The sequence below is a fragment of the Ananas comosus genome, linkage group 17 (assembly GCF_001540865.1).
Source record: "Ananas comosus cultivar F153 linkage group 17, ASM154086v1, whole genome shotgun sequence".
NCBI lineage: Eukaryota > Viridiplantae > Streptophyta > Magnoliopsida > Poales > Bromeliaceae > Ananas > Ananas comosus.
This window is the reverse complement of record NC_033637.1, coordinates 895,217-907,444: the sequence shown is the minus strand read 5'-3', so window position 1 is coordinate 907,444 and position 12,228 is coordinate 895,217. Positions and strand designations below refer to the sequence as shown.

The 12,228-nt window shown below is 37.8% G+C and overlaps 2 protein-coding genes across 2 annotated transcripts; both read right to left on the bottom strand.

Annotated features, from left to right (window-relative positions):
• LOC109722956 (actin-101-like) lies at positions 1,373 to 4,608 on the bottom strand. Its single transcript, XM_020251131.1, has 5 exons — positions 4,456 to 4,608; positions 3,459 to 3,529; positions 2,978 to 3,371; positions 1,978 to 2,591; positions 1,373 to 1,652 (listed from the first exon to the last, which is right to left on the bottom strand). The coding sequence occupies exons 2-5, from the start codon at positions 3,516 to 3,518 to the stop codon at positions 1,587 to 1,589; spliced, it is 1,134 nt and encodes a 377-aa protein (XP_020106720.1). The 5' UTR covers positions 3,519 to 3,529; positions 4,456 to 4,608; the 3' UTR covers positions 1,373 to 1,586.
• Positions 8,935 to 9,830, bottom strand: LOC109722957 (vacuolar iron transporter homolog 1-like). The gene has a single exon (XM_020251132.1). The coding sequence runs from the start codon at positions 9,822 to 9,824 to the stop codon at positions 9,192 to 9,194; it is 633 nt and encodes a 210-aa protein (XP_020106721.1). The 5' UTR covers positions 9,825 to 9,830; the 3' UTR covers positions 8,935 to 9,191.

Sequence of the window (12,228 nt, the reverse complement as noted above, 5' to 3'; positions counted from 1 at the left end):
GAAATAAAAAACAACATATCAGATTGTCAATAAAAGTAGTTGGCATTTTGATAATTTCGCAAAGATCAGAGGTCCAAATTTTGTAATAATCAATGGGTGATTGAGTGATCTTATGTACCGTTATTTGACTAATGTTGCGCTGGAGAATTTTGCTTACACCAAAATATGGAATGCCTTTACAAAGCAGTTTATAACAAGAAATCAGAAAGAACTAACACGGTAATTTGCATATTTACTTAACTAGATTTAAAGTTTGTTTGGTTAGATTGAAAGAAATATTAAAAATTAACCCCATCCCAGCCCTCCCTGTAGACGACGCCCTACACTCCATAGTAGCTATAGAATGGACCTTAAGCATGTAGACCGAGAACTCCAAAACTCGAAAACCTTTTTAGCCTCAAAAATCTACACGTCAAACACCTCATGTAATGTAGAAAGAGCTTAAGGCGTTGGTGACCTTTTATACCACACCACTTTCCATGCAATAATAATTTCTCATCAGATAAGGACTCTGGATTCCTTCAGAGACAACACATGTTCACAGCACTAGAAACATATATGGTAATGGGAGTAAACAATCCACGCCCACACACATGGGAGGCGATGAGCTTTAGATTCCCTTACAGGGGGCACATGATTCACCAACAAATGGAGCAGTCCCACCACATTTTATGAGGTGGTCCGCATCATTGCAAAGCTACCAGCAAGTAATAGATGCCGCTTACGCAAGGTTGTGCCCTTTCCTAGCAAAAAAATGATCACGCAAGGTTGTACCCTTTCCGGCAAAACAATAATCTGCAACGATTAGGCGTGGCACAAGCAGGGAGCCTGCCCCGTTCGCGCTCCCATAAGCAACTAAATCAACAATGGCAGCTCAATGTAAGTCGCCCTTAATCATAGGTTTTCACTCGACAACATGACATTCTTTTAAGGGCTCATACACGCGCTGCTAACACCAAGTAGAATTCGCCAACATAAAGAAAACAATAAATCCGCCCTAAAATCCAAAGTTCATCCTCTGAAAAAATGCCGATCTAAGGTGATAAACAATCTTAATCTAAACATAGTAGTAGAGCCTCACTTAGTTATTTTCACTAGGATATTAAATTTCAACACTTCCTAAGGACATGTAGGAGTATAGAGCCTCACTTTCGAACCATATATCAAACTACAATGGAGTCTTAATCAAATACCATTTATTTACTTATATTTGAGACATTGATCTCTTTAGACACATCTCATGAACAAACATAGAAATCAGATGGAGAGGAAATATCAAGTTGGCGCATTTATAAATCACAACCATATACAAACATCATGATGCAGAGTTGTTAGAAAACTCTACGACTACCAGCAAGCTTCACAAGCAATGTAGGTGAAGAGATATTACTAGGTCATATAGCAGCCACTGAATAATATTGATAGTGCTAAAAAGTACAAATATGACTCATGATGCAGCAAATTCAACAATACCATCTTAATAATCCACAACAAATCTCAACTTGAAAAGCTTAACATGACTCAGACTCAAAAACTGCCTGAAGATAGTAGGAAAAAAAAGAAAACAACTTGCCAATCCAGGAAATTTAGAAGCACTTCCGGTGAACAATGGACGGGCCGGATTCATCATACTCACCCTTCGAAATCCACATCTGCATTATCACGCATTAGATGATTCACAGTTAGCATACAGAAACAAATTAACCGAAACTAATCTTTTCTGGAGGAAGAGAACTAAGTTAATAACTGGTGATCTGATGTGTAATCCTAAAAGAAATTCATCGCTTAAATACAAGTATCCTCCCCGAGCTAATTTCGGTTATGTCCTCAAAAGTTCCAATCTTAGCGACTTAGTTGCTAAAAAGCTAGTAGAAGGTAATTAAATCGAACTTTCAGGGAGTAACTGAAATCAGGATCAAACTTCAGGGGCTGGATTTGCAATTAACCCTCAATTCAGCGTGTGAAAATGAATAGTACCTGCTGGAAAGTGCTGAGGGAAGCGAGGATGGACCCCCCAATCCAGACACTGTACTTGCGCTCAGGCGGGGCGACGACCTTGATCTTCATGCTGCTCGGAGCCAGAGCAGTGATTTCCTTGCTCATACGATCAGCAATACCAGGGAACATAGTCGTACCACCACTGAGCACGATGTTACCGTACAGGTCCTTCCTGATATCCACATCGCACTTCATGATGGAGTTGTAAGTGGTCTCGTGAATACCCGCAGCTTCCATACCAATGAGAGATGGCTGGAAAAGCACTTCTGGGCAGCGGAACCTTTCAGCTCCAATGGTGATGACCTGGCCATCAGGCAGCTCGTAGGTCTTCTCAACAGAGGAGCTGCTCTTGGCAGTCTCGAGCTCCTGCTCAAAGTCAAGTGCCACGTAGGCCAGCTTTTCCTTCATGTCCCTTACAATTTCCCGTTCAGCAGTGGTGGTGAAAGAGTAACCTCTTTCAGTGAGGATCTTCATCAGGTAGTCGGTGAGATCACGGCCGGCAAGGTCCAGACGGAGGATGGCGTGGGGGAGGGCATAGCCTTCATAGATGGGGACAGTGTGGCTCACACCATCACCAGAATCCAGCACGATACCTGGCAAATACGTAACAAATGGAATAAAGCAAGAGATATTTTTCATACAATTCCACACGATTTTTACTAAATAGATGTGCCTGAAAATCCTAAATTTTTGCATATCCCATCCAAAAACTTAATTTTTAACAAATAAACCTTAGTTCTTACAGAAATGGACCTCTTTTAAAACTTCTTACATTATGAAACCAACTTCCTGCCATGAATCGGATGACTCCAAAGATGCAATTATAATATTTTATGTGAAACAGCTTTATTAAGGAGCACAAGCGAAAATTCAGATTTATGTAATCAGACAATTTTGCATGGATGTTATGTCTGTAAATCCCTAAAAATTTCATATGAAGATTGGGGGCTTCATGCTACAGTGTCAGAATGATTCATACCAGTGGTACGACCGCTAGCATAGAGGGAGAGCACAGCCTGGATGGCAACGTACATGGCAGGGACATTAAAGGTCTCAAACATGATTTGGGTCATCTTCTCTCTGTTGGCCTTGGGGTTGAGAGGGGCTTCAGTGAGCAAGACAGGGTGCTCCTCAGGAGCAACACGGAGCTCGTTGTAGAAGGTGTGGTGCCAGATCTTCTCCATGTCATCCCAGTTGCTGACAATGCCGTGCTCAATTGGGTACTTGAGGGTGAGGATACCCCTCTTGGACTGGGCCTCATCGCCCACATAGGCATCCTTCTGCCCCATGCCCACCATCACACCAGTGTGGCGGGGACGACCCACAATGCTGGGGAAGACCGCTCTCGGTGCATCATCTCCGGCGAAGCCAGCCTGGTTGGTAAATGCAATGTATTATTTCTTTTATTTGGAGATTGCGCAGTATAAGATGTTCGACTGAAAAAAGGGTAGATTCCTGACCTTGACCATTCCAGTTCCATTGTCGCAAACGAGAGGCTGGATATCCTCAGCATCGGCCATTTTTTATGGATCTGCTAGACGAAAATTAATACACAAAATATGCACAGATTGACTGGTAAGCATCAGAGACTCAACAAGAATTACATCAAAGAAGAATTATGAAACCTCTTTCGTCTTCTATGATTAGAGGTATAACTATTGATTGTTTCAGCTATGCACAACTTGATTGTTGAAAAGCAAGATTTGCACCACAGACTTATTAAGATGTATACAGATGTTGTTAACAAGGAAAGATCTAGAATTGAATCATTGCTACACTTATTGTTTTATATTAAAGACTAATATAAAATATCGAGCTCACAAAACAATCTTTTTGTGTTATTTAGGAGTGACCACAACTTCACAATGCACTAGAGCTACTAAGTCCATCGCCATTAGATCTGTTAAAACAGATCAATCACTAGGCATTCACAACCCTACTAGAGCTCATATCGCCATATGAAACATAGGTATTTTACATAGTGTTCAGATCTAACTAGTAGAATCAACAATCCGTGAGGACAACATCGATCAACAAATTTCATCGCGGAAGCATAAAATCCACTAAAAGAGACTTATAAAAAAAATATATATCCGTCAAAACAGCACCAAACATCAAGGGAAAAACCTACGGATCACACAGATCTAACAAATCAACAACCAGAGTGTACGGATCATCGATTATTCGAGCTATTCCTGCACATTCTCACCCTAAAACACACGATCCACACAGAAGATGCGACAAACACTAGATCTAATCACCACAAATCCCTGATAAAATCACACTTATGAAGAGATCGAACAGATCCTTCAAAAAATGACCCTCAGATTCTTCTAGATCTCCACCGGATCTACGATTTTCGGCTCAGAAAAGCTAGGAATCAAATGGAAATCCCAGATCCGAGCTATTCTCGCACGGATCGAAGAGGAAGAAGAGAGTGAGAGGAGATCGGCTTACCCTAAGAGAGCTTGGAGACGATCTAGGGCACGACTCCCCTCTTCCTCTCCTTCGAGATCGCGAAGCTCTCTCGAGATCAAAAGAATGGCGACCAGAGATTAAAGCTGGGGGACTCCGCCCCTTTTATAGAAGGCGAGGAGGCCGATGTGCCATTAAAAATTGAAAAAAAAAAATCATTTATTAAATAGTAATTCGAATAAAAACCCCGCTTTTTTTCCTTCCACTCAAATTTCTGTGGTCGCTTAATTTTATGTGAAAAAAGATAGTAAAAAAAGAAGAAGAAGAAAAAAAAAAAAAAAAAAAAAAAAAGGGGATTAAAGTGTATGGAAACCCCTCAACTATGGGGTATTTGTTAATGAACTCCGTGAAAACTACTCCTTTATTGTATGAAGGTCCCTCACCTTTCATTTATTTGAATAGTGATCCAAAACAAGTTCTTTATTGCTAAACCTGACAACAATTTTAGTAAATTAACTGAGTCATAATTTTTATCTAACGAAACAAGTTCTTTATTGCTAAACCTGACAACAATTTTAGTAAATTTACTGAGTCATAATTTTTATCTAACGAAAAGTATTTATTTGATCGTAGGATAGCAACGCAGATTTATTTATTTTAATAAAATTTGCAATTCAAATAATGTAAAATATCTTAAATTAAACTAATCAAAAGTTAAACAAATTTAGAGGTCCATTTAAGCGTCGCTTATACGTTACGGGGCTCTCCATAGATTTCCGCGAAAAAAATTAGAAAAGAATAGCGTAAGATGAGCTGGCGAGGGAGTGAAAGGAGAGGACCGTAGATGTCCTCCGATCGGATATTAGCCGTTGGATCGGGACACGTCAGCCCGGTGGGGTCGGGCGCAACGTGCGGTGGGCACCGCGGGCGTGCACACACGCCAACCCGGTCAAACCAGCCCATTCTTCGCTGGCACTGCGGAGCCCCAAAATTTCCTTTTTGCCCCAGCTCATTTTTAGAAATTATTATTATTTATTGTTAGTTAGTATTATTATTATGTAGTAGTAATTTAGTACGATTTGTGATTTGTTAATCTAATTTCGGGTTTAAAAATAGGATTAATTGCATAAAGCTCCTTATAAATATATTGAATACCACGTATATTCCTATAAACTTTAATTTTTTATTTTTACCTCTGCAAAAAATATATTATTTTCAAATATATCTCTACTGTCAGGATCGTTAAAAAAAATAGCTAAACGTGAGTAAAATATTTAATTTTAGTTAATGAATGAGCTAAATTCATATTTTTACTCATCTTATATTATTGGGTAAAAAATAAAGTGTTGTAGCACTAACAAATCAAATGGGCAAATATGAATGTTACTATATTTTTACATGAATAAAAATAAAAAATTAAACTTTATGAGAATATATTTATTATTCGATATGTTTATAAAGAGTTGTATGCATTTAATCCATAAAAAAAAATTAGTAAAAAGCATTTTGGTGAAAATGGTGTGTTTAGCTCTTCGTGGTTTTCGGATCCTGAAATAGTGACCGCGCTGGATCGTAGTTCGCTAACTATAGTTAAGGATCTGCTTGGACCAAATAGGTCTCCTCAATTTGTGTTTGATTACTGATGCTAGAGGAATTAATTGATGCGGTGTTTGTGAAATGTTGCTTTCTACTTTTGATTAATTTAAGTTTTCAAATGAAAAATTATATTAATCCCGACTTTTTCAAGCTTGGGCTTGAATGCGTTTGATCAATTCTAACTTTGGGAAAAGCTTTAAGATTATATAAACTTTCAATTCATTTTAGTTGACCATTTTACTCCAATTTTATATATTTTTCATCTCAAAAAGCATGATATTTCGATTGTCAAATTACTAGCATGAGATATAATTAGCTAGAAATTTTGTAGAAATTGGAACGAATAGTTAATTGAAATAGATTAACAAACAGCGCAATTTTTTCTTTAAAAAAAAAATATATATCTTTTCATTGTTTAAGTGGCAAAGTACAATAGGATCAAAGTTCAAGGCGATTCATCAACGTACCCTTTGCAAAATCAGTGTTGGAAATTTTCAAAATTGCATTGCGAGATTTTTAACAAGTATATTAGCAAGTAAACAATGTGTAAAATGTGTTGAAATTTTGGTAATTAAAAGGAATTCTAATTCCATATGTTTTCCACGCATGCTAAGCTTAATTTATTTTATCTTCAACATTCTCATCAAAACTCGCTGTAGTTGATTGTGGTTCCCCACAACTAATAACACATTTAGAAAAAAAAAGAAAACAGAAAAAAAGAATTGAACAAATATAGGGTAAGGTAAGAAACTTTTCCACTTCTCCCTTTCCTTAATAGTTGTTCATAGAGTAATCAAATCCAAGTGCAAAAAAAAAAGGAGAATAAGAAGCTCATTATCAAAAGGATAAAGAATTTCATTGGGATTGTAAAATAATTAGCCAATAAAACCTCCTTTTAGAGCACTAAACATGAAGTCCTTTTGTGGATACGTGGGTCCCAAATGTGCGCAGGGGAGGTTTGTTAAGCATCATTAGTGCATTAAGCACAGCTGTTAATATGGTTACATGTTGTAGGAAATGCACATGGGTTGCATGTGCTCTCTCTAAAATGAGAAGGTGTTGGGGGAGAATTATGACCTCTGCGTGGATGAGAAAGAAAAATTTTCCCTACAACCAGTATATCTGAACATCTCATATATCGTCCAAAATCAGAACCTTATCTAATAGATGTCACCAACAACATCGAAAGAACATGAAAATAACAAATCATATGTGATCAAACATTGGTTAATGAAAAAATCGGTGCGTAATTCATAATTTTTGATATTTTAGACCTTTTGAACGTGGTATTACGTATCCGATGAATTATATTATGATTTAAGGGTAATTGTTATCATGAGCCGAACTTATACACCAGGCGTACGCAATAGTTTCTGGGACAAGAAGGTTGGAAATAACAGGGGAAGCTCATGGGGTGTCCATAAACAAAGGCTTTCAGTATTCGCTCTTTAAAGCATCATGCAAACTAAAGCTGAACTAATGTGCATGCTGTTCTCGTGGACCATTTTGCATCTTTATTGCCTGGTAAAGAGAGTGGTGATCATGTCCATAAGCCACATCATGCTAATTCATCTTGTGCTATGTTTTCCTGTTTTGTTTATCTGTTTGCAAAATTATAAATTCCATTTTTTTTTTTTTCCAGTAAAAACTGATTACTCTTCTTTCGACTATTAGAGAGTTTGAAATACAACTATATTTTGAAATAAATCAAGAAATAATTTGTATTGCATAGATATTCGTTGAGCTCTTGGATAAGATTTCAAAAGTTTGGACCCAAACATAAGTTATATAATTGAGCTATTTTTGGGGACATGGACTATGTGGCCCAATAGGCCCAAATACTATAATATTACAAAGTGATGTGGGCCCTAATCCATCAAATCTCGGCTCGGTACACCTGGAGCCTTTAAAATATGGGCCTATTTTTGGCTACGTAATATTTAGCATATTGGATCAAGGTGGGCGAAATCTATGTTATGCATTCTTAGTTCGAGAGGGCCGGGCCATGGAACGAGGAGTTAACCATGGGCCGAATTGTGGCCCATTAATACATCTATATACAAGATGAAAATAATAAATGAAAAAAGCAAAAAAAAATTTTACAAATTGATTTGACTAGCTCTATTGCTAAGTACAAGCTAGCATAATGAACAGTTCATTAGACCGTCTTTCAGTGGAAAGGTTTTTCATAATTTTTGTTTCCAATTTGGTGGAGGAAGCATGATGGGGTAAATTATACGGTTGAAAACTATGGCAAATTAATAATTAAATCAAAATTACACAAGGACCTTATGTACAGCACTACTGCTTAATTTATCATTTTTACTATGAGTACAAAAAAATTAAATGAAGTTGTGCATTATTTTTTTTTGCTTATTTTTCAAAGATAGTATGCAATCCGTTTCGTTTATTTATTTTTTTTTTAGAAATAAAACTTAGCTGAAATATTAAATAAATAGGTTTCGATTTTAAGACTTCAGATGATAATTATCAAATTATTTGCCACAAGTGATAGGGATGATCTATAATTTTTAGTACTAAAAAAGATAGTTGATAAGCCTAGTAAAGAGTAGTTGTCTTTTGGATGAGTAATGGGGCAAGATTTATACAGTCTAGCATGTATGTGCAGCATCTCTCTTGGATTAGGTAATTCAAATTAAACCATTCATATTGTTGGACGCCTGGGGACAGAGTAAGGAGAAAAAAGTTTAAAATGCACTAATTATAATATTGATATGATATTTTCAATCAATTATATATATATTTTTTTGAATTTATCCACCCAATCATAATTATTAAAAAATTATTATTATTATATATATATTTTTTAAAAAAAAGATATGATCCACTGAACATATTTCTGGTGTGATATAAGTATTAGACAGTATATTTCCTCGAGCAAGAAGAATGAGTACTTTTCGTGCTTCCATTAATACACTTCTCTTGAGAATAATCAAGATCCCCACCAATACAAACTTCCACCATTAAAAGAAAAAAAAAAGAAGAAGAGTTAAAAGTTTACATAGAAAGCGACGCGACGAACACGAAGTCACTACTAAGTACGTACGTACGCTTAATATATATATATATATATATATTTATATATTATTATACTGAGGAGTGAGGAGCAATACTACTACACACATACACTTTTATTGCCTATATAAGATAAGATAAGATTATTAGAGCCCTGCAGAGCCGAAGAGCTTCATGAGCCCAAACGTGAGCCCCATGGCCACCCAGCCTCCTACAAGCACCCTCGCCCCGGCCCTCCCCAGAGGCGCCCTCCCCAGCGCCGCCCCCGCGCACCCGAACACCACCAACGCCACGCTCGCCGCCGCCGCCACCACCCCCAACCTCACCCGATACCCCCTTATAAACCCCGCCGCCAGCAGCGGCACCATCGCCCCGGTCGCGAACGCCAACGCCGATGCCATCGCCGCCTGCATCGGCCTCGGAAGCCCCGCCACCTCTTTATCGGCGCCTCTTCTTTTTATCTCGGCCAGCTCGACGTCGAGCTGGGAGTGCACGGACACGAACTCCCCGATGGCCATGCTGCAGGCGCCCGCGATGAGCCCCGCAAAGCCCGACAGGACCATCGCACGGGCGTCGGCCTTCACGGCGCCGACGCCCATCATCAGGGAGGCTGTTGAGACCAGGCCATCGTTCGCGCCCAGTACGGCCGCTCGGAGCCACTGTGCGCGCTGTGACATGTCGTCGGCCGCGTCCTCCATTGTTGGGCGGTCGAGTGTAAGTGCCGCTGATGGATTGGCAGCGGCGGGGATGGTGAGCTTGGTCTCATTGTGGGAAGCCATGATAGTATGTGACATAGGTAGGGGTGGAGGTAGAGAAGGAGAAAGAGAGAGAGAGAGAGAGAGAGAGAGAGAGGTTAGGGAGGTTTTACACGGCTGGGTAAAGAAAGTCAGGGGTAGAAACATCAATACAACAGAGAAGGGAATTTACGTGAACGGGCCAAGAGAGAGAGAGGGAGAGAGAGAGAGAGAGAGAGTNTTTTAGTAATTTTGGTGCACTGGTGTCACTCTTTTAGCTTTCGTGATCAAATTAGATAGTATAAAATGAAAGAGTAATTTTTAAAAAAGTATAGATTAGTGATTCTGAAATGTTTTGATGTTATACATTGCGCAAACGATAATTCAATCCACTAAAATACAATGGATTTTCAAATCGAAATATGATCAATCCTAATAGAATTATCTAGTGCTCAAATTTGACAATACAATTTATCGTATCTATCTTTCAATGCCTTTCAACTCAGTAAACCCTCTTTTACTAATATCAATTGTCATCTTATTTCATTCAATTCAATTCCAAACACCAAACCGACGTCATATTAAGATTATCTCATTGTAACCGACCGTCCTTAGAGGAAGTGGCAAAATGTTTGGTGATTGGTACTCGAGACCTAAGTTGGAATCCTAGTTGATTCACATCTCCAGCTAAGTTTATTTTTAATTGAAATAAACGAAGCGAGTAGCGTGCTAGCTATCTCTCAAAAAAAAAAGATTATCTCATTGTGTCAATTTTAAGTTGTCTTATCTCGATTTTTCTTTTTTTTTCTTGGAATACGGTAGCTGTAATCTTTTATGACATCTCAAAGGTCCCTTCATAATTGAAGTTGTGATGAATTTATCTAATTTCAGCATGTGTACGCCTTTTAAACAAACAACAACAAAAAAGAATAAACAAAGAGAAAACACACGTACATGCAGTGTTGGTCAATAGCTGGGATAATGGGATATGTATAGTTACCTCCGTTGATAGTAATTTATTCATAAGTNAAAAAAAAAAAAAAAAAAAAAAAGAGAGAGAATGAGGAAAGCAATATAAAAATTGTTTATCCATTTTGAGGGAAATGGCATAAATTATTTCACGAATGAACAAGTGTGATCTGTACGACACGTTACTGTTTATATATAGAAATAAATAGAGTATTTTGAGATTGTGTGAAACACACTCTTCCTGCAATTCTAAATAAAATTACAGTGTTCTAAATGTTTTCTTATCATCTCGACTCTCTACTTTTATTCTCCATTGAGTTAGTGCTCGTATATTCAGCAATAGTGGGGCATTGTGGCTCCTACTTTGCTGGGCCAAGAACAGCCTTAGTGGCTGCAACCCCTTATCTCAAAACACTTGATTTAAAAGTGAATACTGTATATAATGCTAAAAGACATCATAGTTCTACTCTATTCTTGTACCTAATTTGTTGAATTTAAAAGTGGATATCCAAGTTGGTCAAAAGTCCTGTCTCCTCTCTGGGGTCAAAGGAGGATGGATATTGGGTGGGGGGTCAAGTTTTTAGGTCAAGACAGTAGATTTTACATATAAAAGTAACTTCTTATTTGCTGAATCTAAGTAAGAGATTCAAATTTTCGATACCTATAGTCTCATTAGTTTTGATTTTATTTTATTTTAAATCTATAGTTTTAGTTTGTGGTTGAAATTTTGAATATAAGGATCAGTGTTAAGACACATCGCTTGCTAAGAATAGTACAACTTCTTTTCTAAGTTTTATGTGAGAACAATAATAGTTTGAATTGAGAGCCTGGATGGCTCGAAAAAGTTTATTACCTTCTATGAATTTTGGAGAAGGTTCTCATTTTTTTTTTCAATGTTACATCGAAGCAGATGATCAGATTTGAATTTTGTAGATACCGAACGTTTCTGGTGCGGATGGCAAAGCACTTAATGGTTGGTGCCTGAACTTTATAATTCGTATAAAAAATTATCCAAATTTTTGCGCGTGGGTCAAGTCAGGCCCAACCCAGTTCATCCCCGCTCGGCTTGGGTCTCCACACGAAGACCCAAGAAGTTAATCCATCTGGGCCTGGATGGGATTTTTCTACTTGATGTGACCAAGCTCGACTATTTTGGACCGAGCCCAAATCTCCCAAAAGTGTAATGATCAGGGCCGAATCGGATCACATTAATCTGGCCGGTAATCAGGGACTCGGCAAAAGTAAGGCCCGGCCCGGCCCGGTATGTTACGTACCTTTTTTTTTTTTTTCCTTATTACGATAAGGATAAGTTTATTTAAATTATATTTGATTATAACTAAATTAAAATTAGTGAACCATTTATAAAATAAAGTGATAATTTGAGCAATAATATTCATACACTCCTTTTAGGGCGTAATCATATACCATTTATCTAATGGATGAGATTTTCTTAGTAGTTACTAGTTACATCAATCCTACT

Excerpts from the sequence above, each read along its gene's own strand:
- LOC109722956 (XM_020251131.1), bottom strand. The coding sequence starts at position 3,518 with ATGGCCGATGCTGAGGATATCCAGCCTCTCGTTTGCGACAATGGAACT. Across the intron at positions 3,372-3,458 it reads ATGGAACTGGAATGGTCAAG|GCTGGCTTCGCCGGAGATGA; the intron begins GTCAGGAATCTA and ends TTTACCAACCAG. Across the intron at positions 1,653-1,977 it reads CCCTCAGCACTTTCCAGCAG|ATGTGGATTTCGAAGGGTGA; the intron begins GTACTATTCATT and ends GTGATAATGCAG.
- LOC109722957 (XM_020251132.1), bottom strand. The coding sequence starts at position 9,824 with ATGGCTTCCCACAATGAGACCAAGCTCACCATCCCCGCCGCTGCCAAT.